This window comes from Equus caballus, chromosome 19, assembly GCF_041296265.1.
Source record: "Equus caballus isolate H_3958 breed thoroughbred chromosome 19, TB-T2T, whole genome shotgun sequence".
Lineage (NCBI taxonomy): Eukaryota > Metazoa > Chordata > Mammalia > Perissodactyla > Equidae > Equus > Equus caballus.
This window is the reverse complement of record NC_091702.1, coordinates 42,074,820-42,101,665: the sequence shown is the minus strand read 5'-3', so window position 1 is coordinate 42,101,665 and position 26,846 is coordinate 42,074,820. Positions and strand designations below refer to the sequence as shown.

Genomic DNA, 26,846 nt, shown 5'->3' with positions numbered 1-26,846 from the left:
TCTATCTATGTTGATAACTTCTATCTCTAATTTAAAATAAGATAAAATATAAATCTTTAAAATCGGACCATTTATTCCAAGTAATATTTCTAAGTATGTCATTGTTGGTAGTAGGATTTAAAACCTAGGTTGAAAACATGGGAGTTTTGTTTCGTTAATGTAGGATAACCCCACTGTGGTAGTGGAAGATCTCCGGCTCTGCACAGTGAAGCATTGTGAAGACATAGAACGACGATTCTGCTTTGAGGTGGTCTCTCCAACAAAGTGAGTGGTTCTAGAGAATTTGGAAGTTGCTTTATGTTTCTATAGTTTGTCTTAAAGAACTTTCCAGAATAGAGAAAGATTTGTGTTTCACTAGTGAATATCTGTGCTAAAGAGGAAAAAAGTATTTTAAAAGGAAATTTCACTAATGATTATAGGTATTACAGTCAGATATTTATGTAATTTCTGCCCGGTATCATGTTCTTTATATTCCATAAAGATTATTGATGTGGCCATATGAAAACTTTTTAGCTTTCATGATGATGAACTGAAGTCATACATTAGATCAATTTCTCTGATAACTATCATTTCATATTTCTACCCAATAGAAAAAATTAGTAGTGGTAGTATGTTTCTATGGTAAATTTAAAGTTTGTTTTCAATAGGTAACTTATTTCATTGGTACCTTGATTGCTTTTTGAACATACTCTGTCGTGAAGATAGGTGAAATAAAACCTTTCAACAGAAATTATTGTTAGAAAATTATTAAATAGCAAAATGGGCAAAAAAAGTAAACCTTATTTTTTGGGGGGTTAATTTTGTATCTGAAAAAACGACGTCATTTCATTTTAGAAGCTGTATGCTTCAGGCGGATTCTGAAAAGCTGCGCCAGGCATGGATTAAAGCTGTTCAGACCAGTATCGCTACTGCTTATAGAGAGAAGGGTGATGAATCAGAGGTTAGTAAACAATACTGCAATACCAGATGATATATTGCCAAAGTTTTTAACTTTAGTTGCAACATTGTATGATTATAACATTCTTTTTTTATTGAGATATTGAGAATTGACATATAACCTTATATTAGTTTCAGGGGTACTACGTAATAATTTGATATTTGTATACACTATGCAATGATCACCACAATAAGTCTAGTTACCATCTATCACTGTACATAGTTACAAAAGCTTTTTTTCTTGTATTGAGACCTTTTAAGATTTACTCTCATAGCACCTTTCAAATATGCCATACAGTATTAATAACTATAGTCATCATGCTGTACTTTACATCCTCATGACCTATTTATTTTATGACTGGGAGTTCGTACCTTTTGACCACCTTAACCCATGACATTCTTTTTTATGGAGGATGATTTTTGTAATTGAAATGGGTTTTATATGTAAAATCTAGATTCAATTTCTCTTTTGTTTATTTCTCTTGACTTTACCTATCATTTTAATTCAATATTTGAATATATGTCCAAAATTGACAGGTATTCTGATGTATTTTTCCCCACAATATTTTATTATTTTAATTAATAAATAATATTTTAACAAATAATAAAACAATATTTTAATTAATAAAATAATGAACGTGAAGGGTATTTAAAATTAAAACTAGGTAAGAAGCAAAAGGGGAAAGTTCAAATTGTCTCTTAGTTGAAGTCTCCCTGGAGAAGGAAAGCTGGATATGGAGTCTTAGGGCATAGTCTGCCTTCAGCTTCTTCCCAATGAATTTACAAACTCTTTTGAGCAAGGCCATGAGTAAGTCTTGAGAAATGGAACTCACCACTTGCTTCAGTGGCTTCCTGAAAATGAGGCTTTTGTGAGTCCCTGCATGTCTAAAAATGTCTTTATTTCATTCTCACATTTGTTTGATAGTTTGGTTGGGTGTGGAATTTTTAGTTTGGAAATAAGAATTCTTAAGAATTTTAACAGCAAAATAAAATCTTTGGGAAAAAAAAAAAGGGGGCTGGCCCCGTGGCCAAGTGGTTAAGTTCGCGCGCTCCACTACAGGCGGCCCAGTGTTTCATTGGTTCGAATCCTGGGCGCGGACATGGCACTACTCATCAAACCACGCTGAGGCAGCGTCCCTCATGCCACAACTAGAAGGACCCACAACAAAGAATATACAACTATGTACTGGGGGGCTTTGGGGAGAAAAAGGAAAAAAAAATAAAATCTTTAAAAAGAAAAAAAAAAGGTTCCGCACATGTCCCCAGCACGAGTCGGCAACCTAGTCCGCAGCTCTCTGAGCCCACAGCCTTTTTCCGCCGCCGTGTTGCCAAGATGTCGCTTTCAAACAAGCTGACGCTGGACAAGCTGAACGTGAAGGGGAAGCGGTCGTCATGAGAGTGGACTTCAACGTTCCTATGAAGAACAACCAGATAACGAACAACCAGAGGATCAAGGCTGCTGTCCCAAGCATCAAATTCTGCTTGGACAATGGAGCCAAGTCAGTTGTTCTTATGAGCCACCTGGGCCGGCCTGATGGTGTCCCCATGCCTGACAAATATTCCTTGCAGCCAGCTGCTGTTGAACTCAAGTCTCTGCTGGGCAAGGATGTTTTGTTCTTGAAGAACTACGTGGGCCCAGAAGTGGAGAAAGCTTGTGCTGACCCAGCTGCAGGGTCTGTCATCCTGCTGGAGAACCTTCGCTTTCATGTGGAGGAAGAAGGGAAGGGCAAAGATGCTTCTGGGAACAAGGTTAAAGCTGAGCCAGCCAAAATAGAAACCTTCCGAGCTTCACTTTCCAAGCTAGGGGATGTCTATGTCAATGATGCTTTTGGCACTGCTACTTTAGTGAGTACTTCCTACAACCTAGGACATGCTCCTATATAATCATGCTGTAGCCATCAGAATCAAGAATGAGCACTGAAACATTGCTATCATTTAATTCCCAAAGATCAAGTTTTAACATTTGTCCCAGTAATTTTCTTTTTTTTTTTTAAATATTTTTTTAAAATTATTTTTCCTTTTTCCCCCCAAAACCCCCTGGTACATAGTTATGTACTTTTAGTTGTGGGTCACTTCCAGTTGTGGCATGTGGGATGCTGCCTCAGCATGGCTTGATGAGCGGTGCCATGTCCACACCCAGGATTTGAACTGGCGAAACTCCGGGCCGCCGAATTGGAGCGTGCGAACTTAACCACTCAGCCAGGGGCCGGCCACAGTAATGTTCTTTACAGCAAACAATCCAGTCCAGAAGCACAGGTAGCGCTTAGCTGTCATGACTCTTCAGTTTCTTTCAGTCAGGAATACTTCCTTAGTCTTACCTTGACCTTCTTGACCTTGATAACTTCGAAGATTATAGACTAGTTATTTTGTAGAATGTCCCTCAATGTGGGTTTGTCTGATGTTTAGTCACAAAGTTATGCATCTTTGGCAGGAATATATATAAATGATGCTGTGTTCTTCTCACTGCATCCTCTCAGTGGCACTTGATGTTGATTTCTCCCATTATTGGTGATGTTAACATTGATCACTTGATTAAGGTAGTGTCTGCTAGACTTCTCTGCTGTAAAGTTACTTTGCTAGGTAATAAGTATTTTGTGGGAGAGATACTTTGAGACTATGTAAATAATCTGTTCCCCATCAAGCTTTACATTTTTTTAATGTAATTGTGTTAGGATAGGCCCCTATTTTGTTCAGTGTGTTATAATCCATTACTATTGTTATTTATTTTGTTGCTTAGATTGACCTAAGTTTGGCCAGTGGAGTTTTGGCTTCTATATCCTTTTGACATGCTCTCATTAATCTTTCAGTTCTTAATTTCTAGGCATGATGAGGTGTTCCGGGTTCATCTTCTTGTACTTTCTTTGTACTAGCTCTGAAATCAGCAGTTTCTCCGAAGAGCTCTAGTCCCTTTTGGTGGGGAATGTTTTTAGAAACCAAGATAAAGGAATATATGTATGCATATACACATATATACCTTTACATCTATATTTCTTTATATATCTATTTATATTGAAAACCATTAGTATGTGTATTGGTATCTCCAGTTCTAATCTAATACAACAGAGTTTGTTCTAATTCTCTCCCTTTCCATATAAATAACTCCTTTCTTTGCAGAGACAAATCTGGCTCCCATTTATTTTTAACATGTTTATTTATATGATCAGTATCCCCTGTATGTAACCAGTATCCTTTCTCTGCTGCCACTTGCTCCCTCACCTGACTCAGACTCTGACACCTCCCAGTTGTGGCACTCCCACTCCACATTCCTCTCCTCCTCAGGTTCTCACTTTCCTTGCTGGGCCATCTCCCTGTGCAGATACCCTCCTTATCCTGCTTGGATCCAGCAACCTGTATGGGGTTGCTCTCGTTTGGGGATATGCTCCTCACCTAGCTCAATGATCTCTGGAATGCCGTCTCCCCACACTTTCTTTGCTTGGCCCCACCTAATGGCTATTGAATTGAATTTTCAGGAAGGACAAGGCAAAGGCCAAATTATATTTCTAATGACTCTATACTAAAATACTGGCTTGTTAAGGTTGAAATGTTTTTAAACCAGAAGACTTTTTAGGTCATGTTTTGTTTGTTTGTTTGTTTTTGCTGAGGAAGATTTGCCCTGAGCTAACATCTGTTGCCAGTCTTCCTCCATTTTATATGGGAGCTCCCGTCACAGCATGGCCACTGATAGACAAGTGGTCTAGATCTGTGCCCAGGAACCAAACCCAGGCCGTTGAAGTGGAGCACGTCAAACTTAACCACAAGGCCACCAGGGCTGGCCCTAGAACATGTTTTTAATTGCTTAGGATCCCCAAACTGTATCTTTGTGTTTGGTCATTATTGGTATGGACTTTGCTGTGCACTTAAAAAATTAGCTTTTTACTTATCCACCACCTTTTGCTTTTCTCCTGGTTCCCTAATAGCCCATGAGATTTTTAGACATTGTGTATTCTATTGTTGATATGCTGCATAATTATAATTATGTAATCAATCTGTTCTTTAGTAAAAGGCAATACTGTTTCCAGGTTTTCACTGCACTAATTGAAACAGCTTGTTTGCAGTTCATTGAATACTTTGGAAAAACTTGGTATAAAATATTTATTTTATTCTTGAGTTTCAATAATCTAGTGTTTACTCCCTCCATCTCTCACCATGCATGTTTAATTAGTATTCCCCTTTCTTTTTGCCCTCCTATCTTGTACATATGTTCATTGTGTCAGTTATTTTTTCTGTATGTATACACACATGTAATTTTCAATGTTTGTATGTTTCTCCCCACGAGGCTAAAAGCCAATTGATGGAGGAACCTGTATCTTTTTATCCTTGAATCTCTAATGCCTAGAACAGTGCCCAGCTTAGGCCCATTATAGGCCTTCAATTTATTGATTGGAAAAGCTTTTGTTAGGAGCATGTAGTGTGCAGTATAGTATTACAATCTTTTTTTTTTTTTTTTTTTAAAACAAGTAATTCTTAATTCTTTTAGAAGCTGGATAAGAAATCATCTCCATCCACAGGAAGCCTGGATTCTGCAAATGAGTCAAAAGACAAATTGCTGAAAGGAGAAAGTGCGCTGCAGCGAGTCCAGTGCATCCCTGGCAATGCCAGCTGCTGTGACTGTGGTCTGGCAGACCCGCGGTGGGCCAGCATCAACCTGGGCATCACCCTTTGTATCGAGTGTTCTGGGATTCACCGGTGGGTAGGCCATCCCAGTGTTGGAGACTTCTTTCGGATAAACACGCATTATAAATTATCATGTCCTGTTGGTTAGAGAGCCCCTTTCAATTGCCCAGTTTGACTGCCAGTTTGTATCTCTTTGTTATTTTTGTAAAGTGGTTAAAATTTTGGTTTGTGAAATCTTTTGAGGACTTTGGTTCACCATTCATTATAAACCAGAAGATCTATCCCTGCTTATACACGTGTTGAGGGCTATATTGGAGACTATGTCACATTAAAAGAGAAAAATAATTTGCATAATCTGCAAATAGAGTAGAGACTTGATAGTTTCATATATTAATAGTCTTTTTTTCCTCCACTTAGGAGTCTTGGAGTTCATTTTTCAAAAGTACGTTCTTTAACTTTAGACACCTGGGAACCTGAACTTTTAAAGGTAAAATAAATATTTGCTTAAGAACATGTCATATTTTCACATAAAAAGTCAGAATTTTAGAATCTTAGTTTACAAATATATGAGTTTCTCAATGTTAACAATGAACTAATTTGTGTTGGAACACATCTGAAGGTATTTTGGCAAATCTGGTGTTTTCATATTGGATTTTAAAAATTGCTAAGTTATATAAAACTCTTAGCTCCAAGTCAGTTCACTTTTTAGGAAACCAGGGTTCCTATATTTTTATGTTTTCTCAAAAAATATCTTAGATTCTGTGCCTTAATTTTAATCTTTCATAATTATATAAATTCTTGTTAAAAACATGAGATATAGTGCTATAGTAAGCTCCATAATGGATTGGTATAGCATGTTGTTATCATTGCGTTATTTTAGCATAGGACCATTTGCAAATTTATATTTGTCAGGGTAGTAGTCATCAAACCAAGACATCCCTTTTCCCTGTGTAAGGATTCATATCTGTGAAAATGTCATAAATAATTTTAGATCACAACTGGATTTCTAATAAGATTTACAAAACTGGTATCAGTTAATAGTGTATTTCTTTTAATTCCCACCACTTAGTTTACCATATTGTAAAAAAAATACTTCAGTTTAAAGGTTGTAGTATACTCTCCATTTGTTTCTTTCTGAAAATTGTGTTCTTAATGTGCTTGTGTTTTTATTTCAAGCCATAGATAAGCTGGTAATCCTGTCTGTTGTGTAAACTGAAAAATTTGCTGTGTGTAATTATTGTGTAAACACCTAATGAAAGTGATAAATTGGCTCGTAAGGTAGAGCCCTATTTAGATAAATTCTATTAATTGTTATGAATTCAAAGGAGAAGAAAGTGGAGGATTAAGAGGTAGAAATCTAATATCTGCATCAACTTTATGTGTAGATGTGAACTCAGTGGATTCAATTTAGGAAATTTGGTTGAAACACAAGTGTCTGATACATTTAAAAAAATGACCAAGGGGCCAGCCCCAGTGGCCTAGTGGTTAAGTTCAGTGTGCTCCACTTTGGCAGCCTAGGTACAGTTCCTGGGCGTGGACTTATACTCCTCTCTTAGTGGCCATGCTGTGCTGGTCGCCCACATACTAAAAAAGATAGAGGAAAATTGGCATGGATGTTAGCTCAGGGCGAATCTTCCTCAGCAAAAAACAACAAAGACCAAAACTTTTAAACACTATGTTTTGAAATACTTTTGTATAAACTGTAAGGAGAAAATAGTTTACTTCAATTCTGAGTTGTTTAAAATTTCACCTGTCTTGCCATAGGCTTCTTTTGTCAGTTAATTTCTCAGACATTGTGAATGATATGCAGTATTGTGCTAGTCATAGCGGAGGGATAGAAAACTAGCAAAAGATGGGTGAGGAGAAACCCTTTCTAGTAGGAGTGGTAAACTTCTAGAGGAGGTATTCTGGTGAAGAACGGCAGAATGGTGATACTGCTCTCAGTCCTTGTCTCATTTTGTTTTAACTTTAAACTTTGTAGAATGAGCAGTTACAGAATATACAAAGGAATTAATTAGCTGTACTTCCTTTAATGGCCAGCTCTGGTGGTCTAGTGGTGAAGAGCTGGCTCTCTCGCTGCTATTGCCTAGGTTTGTTTCCCAGTCAGAGAACCACACCACCCATCCTACTATGACAGCTGCATGTTGCTGTGACACTGAAAGCTATCCCACTGGTATTTCAAATACCAGCAGGGCCACCCATGGTGGACAGGTTTCACTGGAGCTTCCAGACTAAGGCAGACTAAGAATAACGACCTGGCTGCACACTTCTGAAAAATTGGCCATGAAAACCCTATGAATAGCAGCAGAGCATTGTCTGATACAGCACCGGAAGATGAGAAGATGGTGCAAAAAAGACCAGCAGAGTTCTGCTCTGCGGTACACAGGGTTGCTAGGAGTCAGAATTGACCGGACGCATTAACGAGAAACTTGCTTTAATGACTTTTTTAGTATTTTAAGGAATTTATCGCTTGTTTTTCTATTTTCCTGCCAAACAGCTTATGTGTGAGTTGGGGAATGATGTTATAAATCGAGTTTATGAAGCTAAAGTGGAAAAAATGGGAATAAAGAAACCACAACCAGGACAAAGGTACTATTTCACCTGTCTTCATGTGTTACCTTTTTTTTTCTCCTAATCAGGAATATAGCTATGATTTTATTTTACTGTAAGTAATATGTAATATTGAGATAGACTGTTTAGAAGAGATCATTACTGTTTAAGTGTGGCTGTCTCTTTCTTGGGTATGTTAATTAGATAATTATGTTTTATTGATCAGATAATCAATTATAGTCTCCAGATGAAAGAGAATCTTAAAAATTAAGGCTACATATGAATATGAAAGCGCTTAGCAGTTAAAGTAGACCAAAGTTATGTTAGTGGCAGGCCTTTTAAAAGGGAATCTGTTCATTAATGTGTCTAAGGATCAAGTTTCTACTACCTACAATGAATAATTTTACATTCTTTGACTTAGTTCAGCAAATATTTGTTAATCACATACTTCATACATGGCATTATGATGTTGAATTAAAGGTGAAAAGGGTAGCTTCTTTTTGCAGATAATACTTAATTGCTGTGTTTGAAATTATACTTCCATTTCTACATATGGAGGCTCATTGAACCAAGTGGCTAAGAGTGCTTTCAGGGTACATGCGCTTTTGTTGTTGATATTGTTTTTAGTCTTTATGATTCTTTGTTTTTAGCATTAAAATTTTATTTGCCGTAATCTTATGTTGAGATTTTATGTTTGACTAAATCTTTATGTATAATCAATACTATTTTAAAATTATTGCTCTCTAAACTGGTATCACTTAAATCCGATTATTTATTTGCTAAAGCATGGCTGTTTGAGGTATTTCAGACCTTGAAATATCCTGTTTTAGTCAAAGACCTAAGCATTTTAACAATATATAAGAAAGGAAAGGTATAAAACAGATGTAGCTTTTTATGATTGTATCATAAATCAAAAGTTTAAAATGTGACATCTTTTTTCCCCCTTAAGTTAGGAATGCTATATTGTTTTAAAGTAGTTGTCTTATGAAAAATTATGACCATCAATAGTGATAGTTAATACGTGTCATTATTTATTGGAGTAAAGATTAAATTTAATTAATTTCTATAAATTTCTATAGTTTTTTGGTAATGTTTTTCATTCTCTAGAAAAGCACAAGGGAATATTTAGATAGAAGTGAATGAACACAGAAATTAAGAGAATACGAGAGTGCCTTGTTAATACTTGTGATTTTTTTTCAGTTAATTATTTGTATTTTATTTGGACATGAAATCATAGTGCATTAAATATTTGGAAGGAAAATATGTTGCACACTGTCACAAATTCAGTTTTAACTAGAATTACATTTAGTGACTTTATTTGAAATAGTCAGTATACACTGGCTTCTTTTCAGTAGTAGCCATGCTAAGAGATTAAGCAGAACATCATGACATTTTTATGTATACCAGACAGGAGAAAGAGGCATATATCAGAGCAAAATATGTGGAGAGGAAATTTGTGGATAAATATTCTATGTCATCATCACCTCCTGAGCAGGAAAAAAAGATTATCTCCAAAAGTTGTGAAGAAAAGAGGCTGAGCATTTCTAAACTTGGGCCAGGTGACCAACTCAGAGCATCTCTCCAAAGTTCAGGTATTACAGCTTACCTGTTGTGCAGATAAATCTTAAGCTGAAGTCTCTTTCTTAATCTCTGAATTAGTAGCTATTGTAGATTTTTTAAATACTAAAAATCTGTTTACTTCTACATATTCTAAGAAAACGTTGTGTCTTAAAGCAATTAAATTTAAATACAGTCACGCGCTGCTTAACGACAGGGATACGTTCTGAGAAGTGCGTCCTGAGGTGATTCCGTTGTTGCACGAACGTCACAGAGTGCACTTACACAACCCTGGAGAGTAAGCCTACTACCCAGCTAGGCTATGTGGTACTCATCTTATGGGACCGCTGTCGTATACGCAGTCTGTCATTGACTGAAAGGTTGTTAGGCAGCCCATGACTGTAGTGTCTTGGTAATTCACATTTCTAGGTAATGTGTATGTTCTAAGGAGTAAAACTGCTTAAAATGCGAGGGGAGATGGGATTATAAATCTATCATAGTAAAAAGCCCTAAATATCTGATTAACCACTTAATATCCTTCCTATTTTTTTCCTCCTAAATTTTTCCCAGTAACGTTTTTTCCTGCCCTTTTCCCTTCTTACGGCCTGCTTTGTGCTTTGCTAACTTGCATGTCCCCAGTGGTTGCTGTAAATAGCGACGAGGCCAGGCGGGAGTCTCTGTTCTGTCCTGATGAGCTAGATTCACTCTTCTCCTACTTTGATACTTCTTCAAAACTACGTAGTAGTAAGTACTACTCTTGTGGAGCATTCCAAGTCTGTGCCAGTGGTCATTGTGCGGTGTGGCCATTTCTCTAGATGTTACCCATTGTCTCAGAATTACACATTACTTATAGTCGTACAATAAACTAAGCTCTTACTGTCCCTGGCATACGGGGTAGTGAGATGTGTTATGACTCTGAAGATAAGTTTATTTTCAAGCTTTGTGATTGATTCATATTTTGATAAGCTAAGCATTCGAAAGGATTAAAGTTGTGTTAAATGTATTCTCCTGGTGGTGGTTGAGTTCACATTGGTGTATCAGAGCTCATTTTAAAACCTCGTTGTTTGTGGCAGATTGTTTTCTTAATGGCTCAAACTTTAATCACTAGCTGATTTTTCTTTAAAACAGTTAAAAGTAATGACAGTGGAATCCAGCAGAGCTCTGATGATGGAAGAGAATCTTTACCCTCTACAGTGTCAGCCAATAGTTTATATGAGCCTGGTGAGTTTTGGTGAAATACATTGTTAATTGGTATTGTTGGCTGAAAAATGCATGTGGTAAATGCTTAGTCTTGATTAGATGGTTTCTAAAGGAAGTGGTTAGTCTTTTAGAAGGTACTAAGGGAGGAGTAATATAGTCAAATGAGAAAGCAGCTATTTCTTTTCATATGTGGAAGCTTTCTCCAACCTGTACATTCTCCTAAACTTCATGATTTGTTTTAAAAGTGCCTTGTTAATAGCTAAGGATAATTTTTAATCCACATGAACTTTATGTCTTATTACTCTTTATCTTTTCTTGTGGCTGTCTTTTCTTATCAAGAGAAAGAAATCAGCAACTCCCTCCCCCTTAGGTTTTTCTTCTGACCTATGCTTTACTCCATTCTCTCTTTTATGATTTCAGTGATTTTGGTCTTCCAGAACACTCAGGGTAGTAAGCATTCTTCTAACTATTTGAATTGCTTGTACTGCAAGTTGTGACGGTATTGGACCATCCTAGGAATAAAGTGAAGTTTGGTCTATTAGTAAAATTCCTTAGGAATTCTTACTGCCTCTTCTGAGTCCTTAAGTTCAGGCTTATAGGAATATACCTAATTTTAATCTAGTACAGGGTAATTAACCTAGCCCTTGAATACTGGCAAAACCACAAAGTCCTGGCATACCAATCAGTGTCTTCATAAGAAAAGAAAGGTGACTGGGGAGTGATTAGTTTATTGGAAATAAAATGTCTTTGTGAAAATCTCCCATTAGCTCATTTTGTTAAATTAGTGCTTTCTTATGTTACAACTTTTACTTTGTGACACAATTAAGGGTTTGTTTTTTAAAAAATTGTGGTAAGATACACATAACATGAAATTTACCATCCTAACCATTTTTAAGTGTACAGTTTAGTGACAGTAAGTGTGTTCACATTGTGCTGCCACAGGACTATCCATCCATGGAACTCTTTTCATCTTACAAAACTCAAACTCTGTACCTATGAAACAGTAACTTCCCATTCTCCTCCTCCTTGCCAAGAGCTCATTTTTATTGATGTGTTTGTGTTTGCTTTTCAGAGGGAGAAAGGCAGGATTCATCTGTGTTTCTTGACTCCAAACATCTTAATCCAGGACTCCAGCTTTATAGGGCTTCGTATGAAAAAAATCTTCCTAAAATGGCTGAGGCTTTGGCTCATGGTGCAGATGTGAACTGGGCTAATTCAGAGGAAAACAAAGCAACACCACTTATTCAGGCTGTATTAGGGGTATGAATTTGTACATTGAGATTTTCAGTGGTAGTGAAACATAAGAAATCATAATTCATTTTAAACATAGCCTTAGCATCATTCTTTGCTTTAAGAGATGGGTTGAAAAATAGAGACAGCTAGTAGTGATTTCTAAGCTTTGCTTTGATTATGTAGGCTCCTTTTTCTTTTTCTTAATGGAAGAGAATTCTGGTAATGAAAGTAGTGTGTTTTGCTAGATCACAAACTGCATATTAAATCCCTATTAGACGTAGTTCTTGGGAAGAAAATAATATATCATTTCTCTGCTGTTACTGGGTGATATTTTTTCTTTTCGGGAGAATGGAATAGAAAGGCTATTAGAATGAAGTAAATACTCTGTTTTTAATAGAAATATATCATTGATTGCTTTTTGTACGTTATCGCCTTTCTCCTTTAAGGGCTCATTGGTGACGTGCGAGTTTCTTCTGCAGAATGGTGCTAATGTGAACCAAAGAGATGTACAAGGGCGGGGACCACTGCACCATGCCACCGTCTTAGGGCACACGGGGTAAACTATAGTGCTTACACATTTAACTAGATTTCACTTGAAAACTTATTTTGAAATAAACTTTTGCTTCTGCTCAGATTAAGGCCGTTAGGGTAGAGTTTGTAAAGTGATGCTTTCCTATGGCTTATATTGTCATGATGGAATTTGAAATTTTAAAAATCTCATTCAGAAAAAAGCTATGGTTACTTTTCAGATAAGAAAATTGCAAAGTTTACTTTGAATTTCACTTGTCATTTTTACAGATCAGCTTTAGTATTTCAAACTGTACTGAAATTACAGTGATTTTGTTTGACAGCTTAAGTCTGTGTTTGTATGTCTTTGTGCAAGTACACATACATTATGAACATGGCACACACATTTTGGGAGAATTTCGTAACTTTGGACATTTTAGTTTTCCCATAGGGTAGCTAAAGTCAAGGTTTTAAGTAAATTCTTAGTCTGTACTATTGATGTTGTGGCTTCTGGAGTAATATTTAGATTCACAGAATAAAGCCATGAAAATGGACTATTTATTAGAGGGTGTTAATGAAGTCAAAATGTCAGCCTTATATGAAAAGTTTGTGTCACAGGTGATTGTTTTTTAATAAAACATCTCAGGATATCCAATTTTTATTACCTTGACAAGCAAGAAGCTGCCATTTTTGTTTATTTATGGCACCTTTTATTTGGATCATAGCTTGTTTTCTTTCCCTCTATCAGCAAAGAGATTCAGTTCAATAACTTCATCATAAAAACTTTTCTGTACTTCAAACAATAGTATTTAACTCATCCTCTTTGTTTCCTTCTTAAACAATCATAATTCTTTCCATTTTACTTCATAGTCTTCATTTACTCATCCTTCCAATTTTTTTTATTTTTGTCAATTTCTTCAAGTTATGCATATTTGTGGAATACAGCAGGAGGATTCCTTCCCACTCTTCGCTGTTGTATTATCATTAATATATTATGATGTTAGCATTGCTTTGGCTTCCTTCTTTCCCAAATAATCACTTTGAGTGATTTTTGTTTTGTTTAAGTTTATAGATATCTGTGAACATCTTTTTATGCTATTCTTTGAGGATAAGGACCATAATGTATAAATCCCATTATGCTATACAATACCAGGTTACATGTGAAAATATCTCGAGATTTGTAAAATGCTAATCATGGTAAATTTTTATTGTGAGAGCCAGTGTTCAATAAATACTTATAGAATGAATCAAGAATTTCCTAATGAAAATGTTATTTCTTTAAGTTGGTTAGTGCTTTTTATTTTTTAAGGTGACTGCTAATTTTTTTCTTATTGGCACTATCTCAAAAATGCTGTTTCTTTAAATAGGCAAGTATGTTTATTCCTAAAACGAGGTGCCAATCAACATGCCACTGATGAAGAAGGGAAAGACCCTTTGAGTATAGCTGTGGAAGCAGCCAACGCTGATATAGTGACCTTGTAAGTGTTTTCATTTTACTTGACTATTTCTCATACAATATATTACTTGTACAGGGTTTTAACAGGGTTTCATGCATAGGTGTGAACTTTAAACCTGGGTGGTTGTTTGCTATATGCCGTGTACTTCTCTAAGCACTTTAAATGTATTAAGCTCTTTATTTACGTGAACTTATTTGGTTCTCACAATAACCCTATGAGGAAGGTATTATTATTATTAGCCTAATTTTATAAGGAAGCCAAACCACAGATAATTTGAGATACTAGTAAGTGCTGGAGCTGGAATTTGAAACCAAGAATTCTGCATCTAAAACCCGTGTTCTTAGCCACTTCTGTTATATTGCCTGACCAGTAGGGGCAGAAAACTAGTGACTTCTCTAAGATGGATTCTTTAACTGTTAGTACAGTCCTGGGGTGAGGGTTGGACTGGTCCTGGAACAGGCAATTGTTCTTCTATGTCAAGAATCGGAGGATTATCAGTAGGGAGGAAGCTGCACTGATAATAGTAACTTTTGCAGTTGCATTGCCTTTGGGCGGTGATACTTAGGGATCTGTTTGTGCTTATTTTTTTAAAGAATTATTCACATGAATAGTCTATTTTAAGATAAAAATACTTGTTTTTGAATGTTTGACTACAACTTAATATGATCTGTTAAAGAATTTTGAAGTCCTTATTTGATTTTCATCTTAGATCAGAGTTGTTTGTTACACTTGGAATCTAGAAATGTGACTGTCACCTACACTTCATTGTTATGTAGGAGATCTCAAGCATGTGTTGTATGAAGTCACTTATTCATGCTATTCTGGGCTAGATGAAGCCCAGAATTGTTGATCCCCTATTATATGAGTAGAGAGAGTTCCATCCACACTACTGAATCTTAGTCACTTACAAAGAGAAAGTCCTGTGACTGCCTTGAACTCCTGAGCTCCCGCTGAGAATTCTTGACTTGCCGTGTATCACCCCTCCCTGACCCCTGCCAAATAAACAAACAACGAAATGGCAAAACATACTTTGTACTCAACTTCCTTTCCCCACTAGAGGAGGAGTTGTTATTGTGGAGGCTATCGTAGGCAAATTTAGAACTATTAAATTATTAGAGAGTTATAGTTGGAGAAAGATAAGTTATTAAAGAAAAGATATGAATAGCACAGAGAAGCGAACCCTGGCTCTGCAGGGCTCCCGGCAGTTCTTATAGTAGTGGCCCCTCTTCCCCAAAAATATCTGTTCCCAAATTGTCTAAGTTTTCTCATTATACTTTGTGTGAGGACTTCAGTTTCACTTAAACGTTGTTGAAAATAAATGTCTTCTTTGAAAAGTTCAAATATCAAAGGGAGACTTATGGTGCTATTATTAATTCACACAGTGGTTGAGAAAGGAGATGGGAGAGGATTGTGGTACTGAAGATAGGAAAGTCCATGTCAGACACTGCAATTGCCAGAGAGCATGTTAGAAGAGGGAGATAGAGGTCTGGGAAGGCAATGAGTATTTGGTGGCCTGAAGGACAGGCAAGTAGTGCAGAGTAGGAGAGTGGCACCAAAGGCAACATTTGCCTGTTTCAAAAGTAGTAAGTTAGTAAGAAACTGGGAGGAAATTCTTCTTAATCCAGTGCTACATGTCTTCCTGCTGCCAGGGTGAGTAAACCGAATAAGAATGTATAACCAATATGGTAACTTTGGGAAAATCTTAGTAACTTATGGTCATTTATTACAATGTTTGTATATCAAAATATTCCCACTATTTAGAGATAACACATGCTATTTATGTGTCTGGAACTACCTCATCTCTGGGTGAACCAGAATGTACTTACGACAGACTATTGCTTCCAAACTATAGAAGCAGTAATTTCAGCAGTTGGCAGTTAAAGTTTGACAGGTTGCTGTAGAAGCCAGGAGTTCTCTCGAGTCTGGAGGAAGCAAGGTGCTGGAGGTGCTGCAAGGATCCTGCTTAAACAGAGCTGTAGTGCACTTGTTAGAAATCTTTTACTGTCTTCTCTCATGAGAATTCTATAAAGTAAAATAGTTATTTTTGTATCTCAGATTGCTGGGTCTGACAAACTGAAAGTCTGTTTATTTTAGTGGCAAATACTGGTAAAAGAAAAAATTACGTCTGTGCATGTTTTGCCTGCCTATATAATTCATTAGTTTGCAAATATTTATATTGTATAACTTCATCTAAAAACTTCTTTTCTGTAATTTTAGGTTACGTTTAGCAAGAATGAATGAAGAGATGCGGGAATCAGAAGGACTTTATGGACAGCCAGGTCAATATTCTACTAATAACCATACCGAAATGCAGTATAAGAAATGCATTCAGGAATTTATCAGTTTACAATTGGAAGATTCATAGTTCTTTAGCAAACTGACTTATTACTATAGAGGTTTTATAACTTGTAAATTGTGAGTTGTTAAGTATGTACTGCTTACTGAATTCCTGGGGGTGGTAACTCCTGGGCCTTTAAAAATCCGTAACTATTCCTATTACAGTACACATTTACTTGCTGTATTTAAACTCTGGCTGCTGACTTCTTTATCTGCTGTACAGATGTCTTCCATATACATTCCAGTGAAGTGAATGGAATGATAACGTATCTTTATACACTTACAGCAGCACAATAGTTGTTTTCTTTTTGGAATTCTCTTTAGCTGTCACGTGAATATAACAAAATTGTTTTCTTTTTGTTATTCAGGGAATTTCTATAAATTGCGTTCAGGGAAAAAACAAATTACCACATGTTGGCATATAAAAAGTCAGTATGGAAAATACCTAGAAAAAGTTTATTGCATTAAGAGTTTCATACTCTGACCTAAAAATGAGTTGAAAGTTTAAAAATAAAATTTACTAGTAGGTTAAGAAGAGCCTATAATGGAAGTAGAATTCCTTTAAAAGGCATAGGGAAAAGGTCTCATTTTCTCTTGTAGCTTTGCCCTAAGCAATTGGACAGTATCTGTTGGATAAATGGAAGTATTTAGAACAATATTTCATAAACCTGATGGCAAAGTAGACTTGTTCTTGTTAGAGAAATATCAGCTCAGGATCAGCTCACGTCTCATTTTGAATAATATTTACCTTTGAGTCAAAATATGAAGAAAGGTGGCTGATCAGCTTCCTTTGTTTGAACACATCCTAATTAGACATTCTTTACAAAGGAGAGAGTAATAATTGGATCTCTAGTTTCATTAATTTGAGTATATGAATTTCTAATTTATCTGTTTTAAATTCATATACATATTAGTAAAATTTTAGAAATTCATGACTAAAATGATTGAGAATGTTCAGTATATTTGATTTTTTTCCAATGAAAATAATATAGTATTTTAAAAATGGCTTGGTAATATCATCTATTTTTGTTTTAATATATTTTGAAATTTCTGTACTTTATACTAACTTCAGCCATTTACTTTTATTTTAACCAGATTAATATATAATTAATATAAATATAGGGCCATTCTTTTCTCAGAGGACCGCGTTTACTACTTTTTTTGGTCTAATTTAATAGGAAACAGTACGAACTTTGAGAATAGAAGCACTTCTGCTAGATAGTTCTAATCTAGGGTGTCCCATTTTAATCCTATGGATCAGACAGTACTACTGGCTCATGACAGACCAAGATGTGAGAGTGCTGAGTAAGGGTGATGTCTCAGAGTTAATTCTGAATGTCACCCGTATGTTTTAAACTTGAATGTTAGATTTTAAATAAGTTATAATTTTGTAACAGATACACTTAAGTGATAGTATTACTAGGCCATTTTTGAGGCCTTTGTGTTTAAGCACTTTAAAAATTACTCAAAGGATATGACCTGACATTTGTGAGATAAGTGTGAACTTCAAGATTTCAAGTTAAATAGTTTTCTTTCCCCTGAAATTTTATACTTAAATGTTTGGTCAGCTGCTCTTTCCTCAAGGTGTTTGCTGATGAAGTTACACCCAACTGATTAGTCAGAAGGTCAGTGGTCGACTTTTCTCTGGAGTTGGGAAGCTTGAAAGGAGAGGGCCTCTTATGTTCTTGCAGCTTCTAGTTCCACCCAAGTTGCTTGGGCTTCTGCTGCCACCTTTTAAGGGGCATTCAGATGTCTCTTTCACTGTCGTTTTATGTATAAGTTTATGAGTATTTACCTTCCACTCATCAGTAGAAAAATAGATTTTTATGATTTATTTGAATGAAAATTTGAAAAAAGCCTCCTTTTAAAAAACAAGCTTTCTTACCGCTCTCAGATTTTAATTTAGCAGTTAAAAACTAGATCGGAATTCTGGAAATGGTGTATCAGCAGAATAAAATGAGATTTTGATCTATTTGAGGACCATCTTGATAATAATTAGATTTTTAATTCATTTAGATGGTCTCATATTTAAAGTAGAACACTTTTGTACTTACACAGGTGATGTGGTGAAATGGCACTGCAATTGCTCTCTGGCTACTTTTCTGTTCCTCTGTGAGTCTTTGGAGGGCAGACGTGTTTGCTCAGGCAGTAGGTCTTTATTTTACCCCTCCACTTATCACTGTAAATTTTTCTCTCATAGATTTTGGTTGATTGTTTTATCTAGACCCTTTTTCTTTTGCCTAGCAATGGAAAGAAAAACTTCAGAATTCTGGGTAAATTTTAAATGCAAGTATTTTCAATCTTTTGATAATGAAGAGCTCACCATATAAGACTTAGATGCTATCTTTGGGAATCATAGACCTATTTCTAGGAAACCCCACTTCTGAATTTTCTATCTACAGTCCTAAGGGCCTGAGACTCTATTTTTTGCAAGGTCATGTAAAAGCACACGTTTCCCGAAGGGAAGACGTCTCCCTCTTGAGCAGTTCTGCAGCTCTCAGGAGGCTGGGTGGGTGAGTGAACTATCATGCCCTGCTCTCAGTCATTGGAAACCATTTTGGTGGTTCCCACAGTCTCTGGCTCAATGACTCCTCTTGATTGTTGGCAGAGTTTCTCAGCCAGTTGAAAATCGTTGCTTTAGTCAACTACTGCTGGTTATGTGACTGTGTCGCTGGTAAAGGTTGGTCACTGATTAGTCAGTTATAAAGAGGAAGCTGTAATCAACCCACAAGGGGCAGGATCACACTTGATCACCTGGGGGTGGGGTCTCACATGCTGCCATCTCTTTGAGAGGAGTACATTTCAAGAGCAGAATCTTGGATCATCATAACTACTGTTGAAATGGATATTCTGAATACCAAAAATCAAAAACTATTTTAAAGTATCAGTGGAAACACAGCAGTCCACATTTTTAAAACTCAGAACTGTCCAAGCACATAGAAGAGTTAGCTTTCTGAAGAGAAATAGAATGTGATTAAGTCATTTAAAGGATATAACTTAGCATTACAATATTGGGTGATTAGTTGTTTACCATTTATAATAAACTGTTAAATGTACTTCTGTGAACTTTTCATGGCAACATATTCTCGGTTCTTGTTTATGTATTCTAGTGTAGACAAGTTATATTTGCCTTGGGAAAAATTCTAAATGATCAAAATTATATTTAAATTTTAAAGAATCACATTGAAGTTCAATTTGTGTTAACTATATTGAATATCTTAGTCACTGTTGTTATTGTAATGTTTGCTTTTTGACAACACATTTTGGGGCCCAAGAAAGGTATTATATTGATAGTCCATTAATTAATGTTTTGTTAGAAACTGAATGTTAACAAAAAGTTTTGTGTGTGTGAGTGAAGGTGAGACTTCCTTTTGTATTGTATTAACACTTAAAATGTATTCAGTAAGTGAGACCAATGCTTAGTGTAGCACCAACACTTGCTTCAAGGAAGCATTTAATTCAGTGAATAGAAGATCTTATAATTTGTTTTGCATGGTACAATGGTTCTACTAAAATGTGCTTGTGTAGTATGTACTAGATGATTTAAAAACAAAAACTGGAAAACCACAAAAAGAAAAAAAAAATCCCACGGCTTGTTATAAAAAATATGCATTGCTAATAGTAGAAGCCATATATTGCCATTGTACTGTTGTAATACTTAATGCTCATCTGGTGCTATATGTAAACTATTTGGCATTAGTGTCTGCTAGATCCTTTCTCCTATTTCTTGAATGTATAACGTGTGCCTTTTAAGTTACTTCTGGTGTTGAATGGTAAAATCAGTGTGGTATTTTTGTATTATAATCTGCACTTTACACTTTGTTGGAAAGTAAAATTCCACACTCTCCAGTTTAAATAGTATTTTAAAAATATTTATAATGTTTACAATAAATATTTTAAATATTTTAATTCAACATCTAAGAATAAGAAAAATTTTAAAATATTTTGTATGATTTGTTAATTGATATTTAATGTTGGTCTCTTCTCAGTTTATTTTATATATTTTAGAGTGGCTAAAAATGGGAATAGATTGTAGTTTGTCTTTTAATGTGGGAGTAAACTTTTAAGAAATCATGGTGTATTGGATTGTCTTACTAGTTGTTCCAGCATATCAATCTTTATTTTTATTGTATTAGTAACAATAATATGAGTTAGATGTTACTCTTAGCCAGCCTGTTAAGATTCTCTTCTTACTGTATTTTTTCTTTTTAAAGTAGATTGATTGATTCAGGTCATGAGAAAATTTCCAGGGCTAAATGAAAACTATATAGAGATTTTAATAACTTGCTTTTTACATAGACTAATGTTAAAAGTGATTAAATAGTAGAAGTATTAAAATTTTTTATTGAAAATCTTGGGTTATGCTGTTAAACCTTTTTACTAGATCTTTTTCTCCCTCCCCCATCTTTTTTCTAATTCTCTAGCTTTTGGTATGAATCTCTTGCCTCAGAAATCTCGCTTTTTAAAAGCTGACACAACTTACTGCACTATTAACAACAACTGTAGTAATGAATTTGTAATAAGATGGATGCAAGGTATGTTAGGGGAAATAATTATAGAACCATGTTGCAACAATAATTATCCAAAATAGTATTTGATGGTCTAAATCTTGAAAACAGAACTATGCCAAGCTTCTATATAAAGCGAATGTTTAACAGGAAGCATTTATGATGAATGATTCATCTTGAAAATAAGATTTTGCTTTGTACAAATCCTTTGTATGAGGAATTAATCTGTATGTGTGTATATATTTAGTTTCTCATGGCAAGAAAAATATCATATTCAATCTGCTATAGTATCAATATCTATAATCTACTTCTCTGCAGGCATATTTGTACATATATACATATGTGTATTACTCTAATTTAGCAGATGTCTTTGGTATTTATTCCCCTTTTGTCATAGCATTCTTGCTCATATGACCAACAGTAAATAAAAAACTTCTGACTAAATGTGAAACTATGATTTTATAGTCATCTTCTAGGCTTTATTACTTTATAAGCTTAGTAAGCAGTGCACTAGGTGCATTAGTTTTAGTTTTAAAGTTTGAGTAAAGAATTACTTTTTTACATGCTATTTAAATTAAAATGCCTTTTAATTAAAAGATAATACTAAAATTGGTTTTTTTTCCCCGCCTGATTATCAGTTTACCTTTGTTAATAACTTGCATCCATCAGAAACATTAGTATTTATTTTTGGTCCTTTGTTTTGGCCTTGATCAAGGGAAATATTTATTTAAAGAATGCCTCATTTACTATACCTCATTTAGAATGACTTTTATTTCTCATGTGTTAATAAATGTATTTCTTTACATTGCTTTAAAACACTTGCATCTTTGCTCTTTTCTAACTCTGAGCTTTCCTCTGTGGCTGCACCTGAGGTGTTTTTCAGGTATAGTTTTTTTTCTTTCACTATATACTTTCCAAATATTTATATTTAGTTGGTCTTTTTCCTTCCAAAAATGCTCATCTGAACAAAATTTTAATGTAAGGAATTATAAAATAGTTACCAGTTATAAAAATGAATGTTGTCTATGAATATTTTCACTGTATAAGTTTTTTAAATGTCCTTATTTTACTTTCATACAGGTGATGAAACTTACCAGGACATTTTTCGTGATTTTTCCCAAATGGCATCCAATAATCCAGAGAAACTAAATCGTTTCCAGCAAGATTCACAGAAATTCTGAATTTTTTTAATAAGGAGAAAATATTAAATCTTTTGACCCCCTAATGTATACATCTGAAAATTGACAAATTTTTACTGCTTTAATTCTGCTTCTTAATTTTAGTAGATATTGAGTGGTTTAGAAAAAAGGTACCCATTTATTGATATTTTTATAAATTAAAACATTGATCTGTAGTAGTTGGGAGAGGAACCTACCTTAGGACCTCTTTTATTAAAAAAAAAAAAAGCCTGTTTAAAGGGCCATTTTTTTAGGTGACAAGATGTTAAGAGTTTAGACAAAACCTCTTTTATTGCCAGTGAAGTAGCATTGATGTTTTTCCATGCATCGTCCCAGGATCGTTCAGTCTAGCATGTCTGCATCAAGTGGAAGCTGACTGTCCTGCCTGCTCGAGAATATGTCTTTTCTTTAGCTTCCCTAATGATTTTGGTGGTTCAGAAATAGTTTTTTCGCTGTCTTGGTAGCCTAGCTATCATACCCACAGTATGTAATTTAATTATTAGAACTAGAGAATATGTTTCCCCCATTTGCTCATAAATGCAGTTGTACTTCTTACATGTCTGGTTATTGGCCAGTACTTTAACAGGCGTATAATGGCTCTATAGGTAGACATAACTCAGTCCTTTAGATTTGTTCCAGTTTATAAAGCAAAAAGAAACCCTTAATCTTTTTTAATCACCAAAAGAATCTCAGTTATAGAAGTTGTAATTCTTCGTTGTTGGGCTGATTTCCTAAAACCTTGACAAATTTATTGATGTTATAAAACTCTGTTTCAGAGGTTACTTGAATGTTGCAAAATTATGCTTTCATCAGATTGTAACTTTTAAAGGAGAAGTTGATTTATAAAATAATGTAGAGCATTTTTATATTTGAAATTTGTTCTTTTCAGGATACCTTTTTGCTATTGCTCCTAGTTGAGAGAAAAATCTCTCTAAAAGGAGGAAACAACTCATGTTTTTCTTAATTTATACTAAAATATACAGCAGTAAATTACTTTTTAACTTTTCCAACATCTGTCCTGTGTACTTGTTATACACAGTGTACATTGTCTTAAATTATAGCATCTCTATAGCTTTAATATTTGGTTACATGAATCATAGAGCCTTGAATTCCAAAATATTATGGATATACTAATTTACATGTATATGCTACAAATTAGTCTGATTCTATCTTTGATTGACGTATCTTCTTAGAGTATAAAATAAGTAATTTGCCTTATGGTTTCTTTCTAATATAGTCAACAATTAAATTTAATCTTTTACAAGTTACATGTAAGTAAATATTATTGATACTCAGTTTCTAAATAAGAGAAATTTTTAAACTTGAGTTATGAAAGAAGTGGAGAAATTATATTTAATTGGGTAGATAATAAATTTTGTAACATTTACCCCCCAATAACTAGAATTTTATAAGTTGATTAAATGGCAAAACAGATCTATCTAAATAGGAATTATACTGAAATAAATTCACATCACAGAAAGTCTTCCATATTTGTTTGGCCAAATTGCATGCATATAATGCTTATTTAGTAATAATCACTGTATATTAGATAAGGATAAAAATATATTTATGAACTATTTCTAAGAAAATGCTAACTTCCAAAGCCTTGTATTTTAATTACAATAATAAGAGGAACATTAAATCTTTCATGTTTCACCTCAGAGTCACAGATCATCCAGCTTTGCAAAAATCTGATTCATAACATTTTTATTAGAGTGTACTTTGAAATTAATTATCCAAAAAGCTCAAGGATAAGAAAATATGTCGAAAATGAACAAATAAACAGAAAGAAAGAAAAAGAAAAGAAAAGAGAAGCCGCATTTTTCCTTTGTAGTGCCTATTCCTGTTTTAATTCTAGGCTTCTCTCCTAAAGCTCCTCACCTTTATCTGAGGAGGCCTAAGCAGTTTTTCTTTTGGATCCAACTGTTGGTGCTTCAGCTCACCTCTGAGATCTCTGGTTGTGAAGGCAATTCTTTATAGCGCTCTTACCTCCTATGGCTTGAGTTAGGAGTTGTAATGTGGCGGTCATTAGTGTCCACTTAAATGTAATGGTTAGAGTCTGTAATTGAAGTGCACTAAAGATGATCATGGTCCTGAATATCTTCAGAGAAAGCAAAATCTTTAACAGAAAGGGAGCCTGGCAATACAAAAATACATTTCTGTGGCTTGGTTTGTTGAATATATTGAGACCCAATTTGCATTAAATTTGGTGGAAATGATACAGTAAACAGCAAGGCTTTAAAGTAAATTAATAGGTACAAGTAGTTACAAAGTAGGTTGGCTCTTACCAAGAAGAATTTAGCTGTGTCAACTAATAGCTTTTCTATAGTGTGTAACAAATCTGAGTGTTGTTATGCTGTGAATTATTCAATGCATTATGAGAAATTATATTGTAAGCAATGTTAATCATACTCTTGGGCTTCATAAGTCGATGTGATTGCTCTTTGTTTTCTTTCCTTAACTGATTCGCTGATTTTAGTTTCTGATTCCTTTTCATCATTCTTTTAGCTCAGTATCATTAGCTCATTGACTTAAAAGTTAGATTAATATCAAAGAATAGCAGTGCTATGAGAAGTTCATAAAATACAGTTTCACGTTAGAACTAGACTAAAAGTAATTGAGTAGTTATTTGCACTTTTTCGTTGTAACACTTATATGTTTAAGATTTCTGAGGTTTTAAAAATTACTTTTGGTACAATCCTTAGAAATTCAGAAATTTCCAGGGATTCACTACATTACAGTGTTTGCCTAATTTATACTAGTCTTCACTGTGGATTTTAATGAACTTTGGTGTTTACTTTCCAAAACATATAGATTTAATTTGGAATATGTACTTGGTTCTTCATGTGTGCATTTTGGAAAAAAACTTATACTTTCATAGTCTGGAAAACTTAAGTTTGTGATATGTTAAGCAGTATTTTACAAATATGATTTTACACATGTATGGTCACAATAAACCAAATTATATTTAGACTAATTATATTTAGAATAATAAGACATTCCCATATCACTCATATTGTGAAATTAACCTCTCTGATAGCAGTTTTGACTATGGACATGAGCTGGAAAAATGATATATTTTTATAGAATTGTATATCCAGAATGACTTTAGACCTGCATGATATCGTGGAAAACGCACTGACTAGTAGTTACTGCTCCTTTTGGATTCACAGCTCCTCACAAATCAAACGAGTGGATGAGACGAGGAGAAACTGTAGCAAGATCCCTTTGTGTGCTCTTCTGCTGCTCACGGTGCCCTCCAGAAAACAGCACTGTGACACGCTACTTTATCACCCTGATTCTCACAGTAAACTTCTGAGAGCTTAGTCTAAGAGCGCCAACACTGTCCTTTCTTTGATCCTGGGCTGGTCCTCTTGTTTTACAGAGGGGGTCACTGGTTTGCTAGTTGATAGCAGAGCTGAACGAGAACCACTGTCTGACTGACTGCTGGTCAGGGGCAGTTTACTTGTATCATGAAATGATTTGAAATCATTGTAAAGCAGCAAAACCTGATAATGACTGCCAGCTTTCCCTGTGTTTTGATAACAAAGACTCTAAATATTTTGGAGAACCTGGGTATAAAATTACCTTGAAGGAATAGATTAGGATTTGAAGACATTAAATTATACATTTTTGCAATAACAAACATTAATGAAAGCAAAACATTATAAAGATAATTTTAATTCACCATATACTTATGAATCTCTTGATGCTTCCAAATGAATGATAACTAAAACGGGCTTGGATTTAGTTTGGCTGAGTCCTGACATCTATAAATATGGTTTTGTGGACATCCTTTTCTGTTTACATAGATTTGTCTACTTAAAATAAGATAATGAGGGGAAGGAAGCAAGGTTTGATTAAGTAAACTTTTCTCTGCATTGATCTTTTCACTATCTTATGTTCTAAATTTTCTCGTTTTTCCTCCACACCCCTCCCCACCTTTTGGGTGTTCATTTTAAACAGGGAAAGCTTGCTACATCATAAAGATTGTTGGCACCATTTATTTTACACAAAGGCTTAAAAGGTTAACTTGGAAATGATGAGCTACTTTTCTTTATGTGTTTACCTGTGCTTTGTGGTATTTCTGGATCATTCCAGTCATAAAGACTTATTACATGTAATATTTCTTGCTACCTGTGAAAAGGTATATTTTAAAGAATGTATAACCAACTCTCCATTTACTTTTTATTAGTATGTAGAGAATTTGTATCTATTCGTGAACGTAGTTTTACCGTAGTTTGTCATTGTAAATGGAGCAAGTACATTATCTTTATAGTTATTCTAAAATGTACATTATGTAAGAATTGTAAATATTATACTTGATTAAATACTTTGTATGCTGAAAAATTATGATAATGAGTCAATAAAAATCTCACCTGGCATAATTCCTTTATGCCTCAGACTTCTACTTTATTGTGAACATAATTGCAGACATATCTGTTAACGACCGTCGTGTTTAACGTTCTGTATTCCTTTCCAGCCCTGTCAGATTGATCCACATTGCTCCTATTTGCTGATTGCTTCAGTCACGAAATCCATTTTGATCTTTTAAATATTTTATTCTTCCTGACCACAGAGCTGTATCGCTCCCAATTAATTTATTAGCTAAAAACCACAAAGGCGTTTTTTTGTCCTAGCCCTAATTTTTTTCCACTATGATTGATATATCTGTTGAAATTCCTAGTCTAGGCAACACATTCACATTCAGTCCTTTTAGTAAACAAATGAAAACATGTGTTTATGTGAATTGAGATCGAAGGAATGTA

General features: G+C 34.7%; 1 protein-coding gene across 6 annotated transcripts in view; it reads left to right on the top strand.

Annotated features, from left to right (window-relative positions):
• Positions 1-26,465, top strand: part of ACAP2 (ArfGAP with coiled-coil, ankyrin repeat and PH domains 2) — a 143,896-nt gene extending 117,431 nt beyond the window's left edge. For 2 of the 6 annotated variants that reach the window (XM_070243484.1, XM_070243483.1), the window contains 13 exons: positions 164-264; positions 835-940; positions 5,414-5,622; positions 5,968-6,037; positions 8,048-8,139; positions 9,508-9,692; positions 10,297-10,401; positions 10,786-10,878; positions 11,930-12,117; positions 12,537-12,646; positions 13,965-14,075; positions 16,272-16,333; positions 21,980-26,465. In XM_070243484.1, the coding sequence (XP_070099585.1) occupies positions 164-264; positions 835-940; positions 5,414-5,622; positions 5,968-6,037; positions 8,048-8,139; positions 9,508-9,692; positions 10,297-10,401; positions 10,786-10,878; positions 11,930-12,117; positions 12,537-12,646; positions 13,965-14,075; positions 16,272-16,333; positions 21,980-22,080 (1,533 nt within the window). In that variant the 3' untranslated portion in view covers positions 22,081-26,465. The remainder of the gene's footprint in view (positions 1-163; positions 265-834; positions 941-5,413; positions 5,623-5,967; positions 6,038-8,047; positions 8,140-9,507; positions 9,693-10,296; positions 10,402-10,785; positions 10,879-11,929; positions 12,118-12,536; positions 12,647-13,964; positions 14,076-16,271; positions 16,334-21,979) is intronic. The other 4 variants (XM_023623537.2, XM_005602103.4, XM_070243487.1 and 1 more) reach the window with 2 other exon arrangements.
• Positions 26,466-26,846: the final 381 nt, after the last annotated feature.